This window comes from Pleurodeles waltl, chromosome 10 (genome assembly GCF_031143425.1).
Source record: "Pleurodeles waltl isolate 20211129_DDA chromosome 10, aPleWal1.hap1.20221129, whole genome shotgun sequence".
Lineage (NCBI taxonomy): Eukaryota > Metazoa > Chordata > Amphibia > Caudata > Salamandridae > Pleurodeles > Pleurodeles waltl.
In genome coordinates this window covers 1,049,578,179-1,049,587,846 of record NC_090449.1, presented here as the reverse complement: position 1 = coordinate 1,049,587,846, position 9,668 = coordinate 1,049,578,179, and the positions used below count along the sequence as shown (strand labels likewise).

The 9,668-nt window shown below is 47.9% G+C and overlaps 1 protein-coding gene across 1 annotated transcript in view; it reads left to right on the top strand.

Moving 5' to 3' along the window:
• The first annotated feature begins 214 nt into the window (after positions 1-214).
• The window catches only part of GLOD5 (glyoxalase domain containing 5), a 29,178-nt gene continuing 19,724 nt past the window's right edge, over positions 215-9,668 (top strand). Inside the window, exon 1 of the mRNA XM_069212059.1 lies at positions 215-367. Within this exon, the coding sequence (XP_069068160.1) occupies positions 311-367 (57 nt within the window). The 5' untranslated portion in view covers positions 215-310. The remainder of the gene's footprint in view (positions 368-9,668) is intronic.

Below are 9,668 nucleotides of genomic sequence, written 5' to 3'. Positions count from 1 at the left end.
TATTCTCACCGATGCCTGTGTTTTTGATGCTCTTATACACAAGTTATTACGGCAGCTAACTCCATTATCTTTTTATGATAATCACTTTATTTCCTCCTGTTCCTTAGTCGGAGCTCAGGCGCCCAGGTTATTACGGGAGCAGATTGGTTTTATTGTGAAAGACGAGACTTTCCTTCCTCCTCCTATCTCCGGAGGCTCTTATACTCCAGTGATTACGGCCTCGTGAAGTCACATGCAGCGCTCCCTACAGTTCCTGGTAGTGGCTTCTCGGGCACAGAGACCAGTGCCCTGACCCATCAGAACAGGAGAGATGTTGCCCCTTCAGAGCGTGCTCCGGGCCGGGCTCAGGCTGTCCTGTGGTGTGAGGGTAAGAGCCCCGAGCGCCTTGTGCGATGTGAGAGCGCGCCGTGGCGCTATATCGTGACCTGGGGAAAAAGCCTCGTGTATGAGACACTTAAACTTCGTTGTTACAGGCGAACTGGCGGTTGAACAGGGAAGTGCCCCAGCAAGAACAGCTTGGCACATTAGGGGGCGGGGTTGGGGAAGCTGTGGCCCACCCATCTCTAATCATGTGTGAGAGTTTAAATAGAGGTGTCTTGGGTCAATAAATTATAAGGGAGAGTCGAGCCAAAGCCGAGCCAACCGTCTGGCTCGGCTCTTAGAGCCCGTGCACAAGCCGAGCTCCGTGTTTGCTTGCCACGGAAACCATACAGCAAACATCACGTAAAATATAATAATGTCACTTAAAAATAAAAAAGCGCTTTTCTGTAACATGCGTCAGCTCTGGCATTATCAGTCACTATATAGGTTTATTGAGGTATTTGGAGTGAAGAAATACTCCAGTAATGAGGTAAAACGCATTTTATTGGAGAACAGGTGAAACGTGTCCTCTCCCTCCTCGAGCAACTGCCAACCTCTCTCTAGAACTTCTTTCCCGTTGCCTAGATACAGTATCCTAGATACCACATCTTCTCCTTTTCTTGACAAGTAGAACAAATGGAGATAACTAATTACAAACACAACTATACATGATTACAGATTACTAAAACACAGACATTAAAAACAAATACTATAAATAAAATAAAGTGTACAAATAATGTATACTAGTAAAATAATATTACATTAGAACAATTGAATAATAACACATGATGTAGGAGGCTGGACTGGCTTGTAGTGAGTACCAAGGGGTACTTGCACCTTGCACCAGGCCCAGTTATCCCTTATTAGTGTATAGGGTGTCTAGCAGCTTAGGCTGATAGATAATGGTAGCTTAGCAAAGCAGCTCAGGCTGAACTAGGAGACGTGTGAAGCTACTACAGTACCACTTAGTGTCATATGCACAATATCATAAGAAAACACAATACACAGTTATACTAAAAATAAAGGTACTTTATTTTTATGACAATATGCCAAAGTATCTTAGAGTGTACCCTCAGTGAGAGGATAGGAAATATACACAAGATATATATACACAATAGCAAAAATATGCAGTATAGTCTTAGAAAACAGTGCAAACAGTGTATAGTTACAATAGGATGCAATGGGGAAACATAGGGATAGGGGCAACACAAACCATATACTCCAGAAGTGGAATGCGAACCACGAATGGACCCCAAACCTATGTGACCTTGTAGAGGGTCGCTGGGACTATCAGAAAATAGTGAGAGTTAGAAAAATAACCCTCCCCAAGACCCTGAAAAGTGAGTGCAAAGTGCACTAAAGTTCCCCTAAGGACAAAATAGTCGTGTTAGAGGGAGAATGCAAGGAAAACACAAATCAGCAATGCAACAACGATGGATTCCTGTCTGAAGGTACCTGTGGAACAAGGGGACCAAGTCCAAAAGTCACAAGCAGCTCGGAGATGGGCAGATGCCCAAGAAATGCCAGCGGTTGGTGCAAAGAAGCTCTTACTAGGCTGAAGAACTGTGAATACTGCAGGAACGACAAGGGTTAGAGACTTCCCCTTTGGAGGACGGATCCCCCACGCCTTGAAGAGTCGTGCAGAAGTGTTTTCCCGCCGGATGGACGCCAACAAGCCTTGCTACACGCAAATCGTGCGTTTGGCGTTTTTGGACGCTGCTGGGGCCCAGGAGGGACCAGAAGGTCGCAAATTGGACCTGCAGAGAGAGGGGACGTCGAGCAAGACAAAGAGCCCTCACTGAAGCAGGTAGCACCCGGAGAAGTGCCAGAAACAGGCACTACGAGGATGCGTGAAACGGTGCTCGCCGAAGTTGCACAAAGGAGTCCCACGTCGCCGGAGACCAACTTAGAAAGTCGTGCAATGCAGGTTAGAGTGCCGTGGACCCAGGCTTGGCTGTGCACGAAGGATTTCCGCCGGAAGTGCACAGGGGCCGGAGTAGCTTGCAAAGTCGTGGTTCCCAGCAATGCAGCCCAGCGAGGTGAGGCAAGGACTTACCTCCACCAAACTTGGGCTGAAGAGTCACTGGACTGTGGGGGTCACTTGGACGGTGTCGCTGGATTCGAGGGACCTCGCTCGTCGTGCTGAGAGGAGACCCAAGGGACCGGAGATGCAGCTTTTTGGTGCCTGCGGTTGCAGGGGGAAGATTCCGTCGACCCACGGGAGATTTCTTCGGAGCTTCTGGTGCAGAGAGGAGGCAGACTACCCCCACAGCATGCACAAGCAGGAAAACAGTCGAGAAGGCGGCAGGATCAGCGTTACAGAGTTGCAGTAGTCGTCTTTGCTACTATGTTGCAGGTTTGCAGGCTTCCAGCGCGGTCAGCGGTCGATTCCTTATCAGAAGGTGAAGAGGGAGATGCAGAGGAACTCGGCTGAGCTCATGCATTCGTTATCTAAAGTTTCCCCAGAGACAGAGACCCTAAATAGCCAGAAAAGAGGGTTTGGCTACCTAGGAGAGAGGAAAGGCTACTAACACCTGAAGGAGCCTATCAGCAGGAGTCTCTGACGTCACCTGGTGGCACTGGCCACTCAGAGCAGTCCAGTGTGCCAGCAGCACCTCTGTTTCCAAGATGGCAGAGGTCTGGAGCACACTGGAGGAGCTCTGGACACCTCCCAGGGGAGGTTCAGGTCAGGGGAGTGGTCACTCCCCTTTCCTTTGTCCAGTTTCGCGCCAGAGCAGGGGCTAAGGGGTCCCTGAACCGGTGTAGACCGGCTTATGCAGAATTGGGCACCTCTGTGCCCAACAAAGCATTTCCAGAGGCTGGGGGAGGCTACTCCTCCCCTGCCTTCACACCATTTTCCAAAGGGAGAGGGTGTCACACCCTCTCTCAGAGGAAGTTCTTTGTTCTGCCATCCTGGGCCAGGCCTGGCTGGACCCCAGGAGGGCAGCTGCCTGTCTGAGGGGTTGGCAGCAGCAGCAGCTGCAGTGAAACCCCAGGAAGGGCAGTCTGGCAGTACCAGGGTCTGTGCTACAGACCACTGGGATCATGGAATTGTACCAACAATGCCAGGATGGCATAGAGGGGGCAATTCCATGATCATAGACATGTTACATGGCCATATTCGGAGTTACCATGGTGAAGCTACATATAGGTAGTGACCTATATGTAGTGCACGTGTGTAATGGTGTCCCCGCACTCACAAAGTTCAGTGAATTGGCTCTGAACAATGTGGGGGCACCTTGGCTAGTGCCAGGGTGCCCTCACACTAAGTAACTTTGCACCTAACCTTTACCAGGTAAAGGTTAGACATATAGGTGACTTATAAGTTACTTAAGTGCAGTGTAAAATGGCTGTGAAATAACGTGGACGTTATTTCACTCAGGCTGCAGTGGCAGGCCTGTGTAAGAATTGTCAGAGCTCCCTATGGGTGGCAAAAGAAATGCTGCAGCCCATAGGGATCTCCTGGAACCCCAATACCCTGGGTACCTCAGTACCATATACTAGGGAATTATAAGGGTGTTCCAGTAAGCCAATGTAAATTGGTAAAAATGGTCACTAGCCTGTCAGTGACAATTTGGAAAGAAATGAGAGAGCATAACCACTGAGGTTCTGGTTAGCAGAGCCTCAGTGAGACAGTTAGGCACCACACAGGGAACATATACATGCACACCTATGAGCACTGGGGCCCTGTGTGACAGGGTCCCAGTGACACATACATATAGGCCACAAACCTATGAGCACTGGGGTCCTGACCAGCAGGATCCCAGTGACACATAACAACCATACTGAAAACATAGTGTTTTCACTATGAGCACTGAGGCCTGGCTATCAGGATCCCAGTGAGACAGTGAAAACAGTGACAAACATCCTGACATACACTCACAAACAGGCCAAAAGTGGGGGTAACAAGGCTAGAAAGAGGCTACCTTCTCACACAACCCCCCCCCAAACGAAGGACAATAAGGCTAACCTTGGCCAGTTGAGACTTTATTGTCTAAGTGGTGATAAGTAGAGAGTAGCTCTGCAATAGACTGGTTACTCCCTTTATCACCCACTATATGGTTACTTCCCTGTGGGGATGTAAACCATCCTGTTTGAAGTTTTTTAGCTAACCAACAATGTGAAGATGTATTTTCAGAGTTTCTATCAGTAAGTTTTAGTTTAGAGCAGTGGGAATTATCCACTGAACCTATTTGTAATGATGGAAATGCCAGACAGGGATGCTGTCTCAGTAAAGCCATAGCTGGGCAAAAACTTTGTCCATTTGGCTGGAAGAGAGAACAGGGATGCTGTTTCTCTTGAGTTGGAGCAGGGCAGGGATGCTGTCCTATGAGCTCCACACTAGGGCAGGGATGCTGTCCTAAGTGTTGTGAGGCAGTACAGGGTTTCTGCACTAAAGTTTCTCTGGGAGGGTTGGAGGGATGCTCCATGTTAACTAAAATGGTGCTCTTTTTGTCACCAATGTTAGTTATCCCACAGAGAGGTACTTCTACCTCAGGGAGTTCAGCTATGCCAGCTGATGATTCCCTTGGAACAGGTGCCACCCCAGGAGAGGTTTCTCCCACCACAGGAATGGTATCCTGAATGGTAGGGTGGTTAGGGGATACTGTGATACCCTTTTTACCTGTTGATGGAGAGGGATCCTGAGTTTTCAGGCCTTCTCTCCTTTGCTTTTTCATTTCACTTGAAATGAGAGGGAACAATTCCTCAGGGATGCCCAGCATGGCTGCATGGGCATAAAACTCTACATCAGCCCAACCTGAGGTCTCTAGGTCATTACCTAAGAGACAGTCTACAGGTAAGCTAGGTGATACCACCACCTGCTTAGGGCCAGTAACTCCACCCCAACTAAACTGAATTATAGCTAAGGGAAGAAACTTAGTGGAGTTATGGACATCAATAATCTTATACTGTTGTCCAATGATGTGTTGATCAGGGTGCACTAGGTTTTCAGTCACCAAAGTGAAACTGGCACCTGTGTCCCTGTAGGCCAAGGCCTCAACACCATTTATTGAAACTGTCTGCCTGTACTTATCCATTGTAAGGGGACAAGCAGCCAGTGTGGCAAGGCCAATGCCACTAGGTGTGACAGAAACTGTCTTGGGACTGATTACATCAGTTTCCACTATGGACCCATAAGTGAACCCAACTACACCCTTTGCTTGACTGTTGCCAGCAGTCCCACCACTAGTACCACTACTGCTAGGGGCACTAGAGCTTGATGTATTAGTGGTGGTAGGCTCAGGGGGTTTACCTGGACAGGACTTATCCCCTGGCCTATGGCCTCTGTTTTTACACACAAAGCACCAAGGCTTTTTAATGTGTGCAGGTTGGGAAGAAGAGGAAGAATTTGTTTTATCCCCACCCTCTGAAGAGTGTTTAAGATTTGAAGTGGGATCTTTGGTTTTACCCTTATCCCCATGCTTATCTTGAGATTTTTCACCATCTTTCTTCTTATTGCCATCTTTGTCACCCCCTGTATGAACTTTTCTGTTCACCCTTGTTCTGACCCATTTGTCTGCCTTCTTTCCCAATTCTTGGGGAGAGGTCAGATCAGAGTCTACCAGGTACTGGTGCAGCAAATCAGACACACAATTATTAAGAATATGCTCTCTCAGGATCAAGTTATACAGGCTGTCATAATCAGTAACTTTACTGCCATGTAACCACCCCTCCAAGGCCTTCACTGCCTGGTCAATGAAATCAACCCAGTCTTGTGAAGACTCCTTTTTGGTATCTCTGAACTTTATCCTGTACTGTTCAGTGGTTAAGCCATAACCATCCAGGAGTGCATTCTTAAGAACTTGGAAATTGTTAGCATCATTTTCTTTTACAGTAAGGAGCCTATCCCTACCTTTTCCAGTAAATGATAGCCATAGGATAGCAGCCCACTGCTTTTGAGGGACATCCTGTACAGCACAGGCCCTCTCAAGTGCAGCAAACCACTTGTTAATGTCATCCCCCTCCTTGTAAGGGGGAACTATCTTATGCAGATTCCTGGAATCATGCTCTTTTGCAGGATGACTATGGGGAATACTGCTGCTGCCACCATGGGTATCTAAACCCATCTTCTGTCTTTCCCTCTCTATTTCTAAAGACTGTCTATCCAAATCCAGCTGTTGCTTCTTGAGCTTCAGTCTGGTTTGCTCCACTCTCAATCTATTGAGCTCCCTTTCTAACAATCTGTCATCAGGGTGGGTGGGAGGGACATTTCTAGATACAGAGGTATGATGGGAATGAACAGAAGGAGACCTGTCCCTTACCAAGGGCACCCTAACAGCTTGGCTACCAGTATAATGTGAGAGCACACCATTAGTATGGTGTGATTCAACCTCTGTACCAACTATGCTAGACTGTTTAGTAATGGGCAGGCTGAGAAGTTTCTTTCCTGAACCTTTTCCTGGGGGAGTCCCTGGATCAGATTGAGAACCATTAGCTACTTTTTCTACAGATTGGGCACTTATGGCCTTATCCTGTACTCTAAGCATATTAATTAACAGTTCTAAGGAAGGATTCTTCCCTACACTCAAACCTCTCTCTATGCAGAGACTCCTTGCTCCTTTCCAGCTAAGGTGATCATATGCAAGTTTGGACAGTTCAACTTTTTGGCCTGTGCCAGACATTTTTTAGAGAGAGTTAAAGTGATAGACAAAGAGAAAAAAAAGTTTTCAGAACTTTTTGGAAAGACAGAAAAAACTTTTTAAACTTTTAAGAACTTTTTGAAAGTTTAGAAGTACTTTTCAGCACTTAGAAAAGAGTGAAAAGAGGAAATGCAAAACTTTTTGGCTATGTGTATATATACTGACCTTGTTTTGTATATTTTTCTCTTATGAAAAGTACAATGACAAGAGTGGTAAGTAGTCTCAAAGCACTAATCCCACCGTTGCACAACCAATGTAGGAGGCTGGACTGGCTTGTAGTGAGTACCAAGGGGTACTTGCACCTTGCACCAGGCCCAGTTATCCCTTATTAGTGTATAGGGTGTCTAGCAGCTTAGGCTGATAGATAATGGTAGCTTAGCAAAGCAGCTCAGGCTGAACTAGGAGACGTGTGAAGCTACTACAGTACCACTTAGTGTCATATGCACAATATCATAAGAAAACACAATACACAGTTATACTAAAAATAAAGGTACTTTATTTTTATGACAATATGCCAAAGTATCTTAGAGTGTACCCTCAGTGAGAGGATAGGAAATATACACAAGATATATATACACAATAGCAAAAATATGCAGTATAGTCTTAGAAAACAGTGCAAACAGTGTATAGTTACAATAGGATGCAATGGGGAAACATAGGGATAGGGGCAACACAAACCATATACTCCAGAAGTGGAATGCGAACCACGAATGGACCCCAAACCTATGTGACCTTGTAGAGGGTCGCTGGGACTATCAGAAAATAGTGCACAGGGGCCGGAGTAGCTTGCAAAGTCGCGGTTCCCAGCAATGCAGCCCAGCGAGGTGAGGCAAGGACTTACCTCCACCAAACTTGGGCTGAAGAGTCACTGGACTGTGGGGGTCACTTGGGCGGTGTCGCTGGATTCGAGGGACCTCGCTCGTCGTGCTGAGAGGAGACCCAAGGGACCGGAGATGCAGCTTTTTGGTGCCTGCGGTTGCAGGGGGAAGATTCCGTCGACCCACGGGAGATTTCTTCGGAGCTTCTGGTGCAGAGAGGAGGCAGACTACCCCCACAGCATGCACAAGCAGGAAAACAGTCGAGAAGGCGGCAGGATCAGCGTTACAGAGTTGCAGTAGTCGTCTTTGCTACTATGTTGCAGGTTTGCAGGCTTCCAGCGCGGTCAGCGGTCGATTCCTTATCAGAAGGTGAAGAGGGAGATGCAGAGGAACTCGGCTGAGCTCATGCATTCGTTATCTAAAGTTTCCCCAGAGACAGAGACCCTAAATAGCCAGAAAAGAGGGTTTGGCTACCTAGGAGAGAGGAAAGGCTACTAACACCTGAAGGAGCCTATCAGCAGGAGTCTCTGACGTCACCTGGTGGCACTGGCCACTCAGAGCAGTCCAGTGTGCCAGCAGCACCTCTGTTTCCAAGATGGCAGAGGTCTGGAGCACACTGGAGGAGCTCTGGACACCTCCCAGGGGAGGTGCAGGTCAGGGGAGTGGTCACTCCCCTTTCCTTTGTCCAGTTTCGCGCCAGAGCAGGGGCTAAGGGGTCCCTGAACCGGTGTAGACTGGCTTATGCAGAATTGGGCACCTCTGTGCCCAACAAAGCATTTCCAGAGGCTGGGGGAGGCTACTCCTCCCCTGCCTTCACACCATTTTCCAAAGGGAGAGGGTGTCACACCCTCTCTCAGAGGAAGTTCTTTGTTCTGCCATCCTGGGCCAGGCCTGGCTGGACCCCAGGAGGGCAGCTGCCTGTCTGAGGGGTTGGCAGCAGCAGCAGCTGCAGTGAAACCCCAGGAAGGGCAGTCTGGCAGTACCAGGGTCTGTGCTACAGACCACTGGGATCATGGAATTGTACCAACAATGCCAGGATGGCATAGAGGGGGCAATTCCATGATCATAGACATGTTACATGGCCATATTCGGAGTTACCATGGTGAAGCTACATATAGGTAGTGACCTATATGTAGTGCACGTGTGTAATGGTGTCCCCGCACTCACAAAGTTCAGTGAATTGGCTCTGAACAATGTGGGGGCACCTTGGCTAGTGCCAGGGTGCCCTCACACTAAGTAACTTTGCACCTAACCTTTACCAGGTAAAGGTTAGACATATAGGTGACTTATAAGTTACTTAAGTGCAGTGTAAAATGGCTGTGAAATAACGTGGACGTCATTTCACTCAGGCTGCAGTGGCAGGCCTGTGTAAGAATTGTCAGAGCTCCCTATGGGTGGCAAAAGAGATGCTGCAGCCCATAGGGATCTCCTGGAACCCCAATACCCTGGGTACCTCAGTACCATATACTAGGGAATTATAAGGGTGTTCCAGTAAGCCAATGTAAATTGGTAAAAATGGTCACTAGCCTGTCAGTGACAATTTGGAAAGAAATGAGAGAGCATAACCACTGAGGTTCTGGTTAGCAGAGCCTCAGTGAGACAGTTAGGCACCACACAGGGAACATATACATGCACACCTATGAGCACTGGGGCCCTGTGTGACAGGGTCCCAGTGACACATACATATAGGCCACAAACCTATGAGCACTGGGGTCCTGACCAGCAGGATCCCAGTGACACATAACAACCATACTGAAAACATAGTGTTTTCACTATGAGCACTGAGGCCTGGCTATCAGGATCCCAGTGAGACAGTGAAAACAGTGACAAACATCCTGACATACACTCA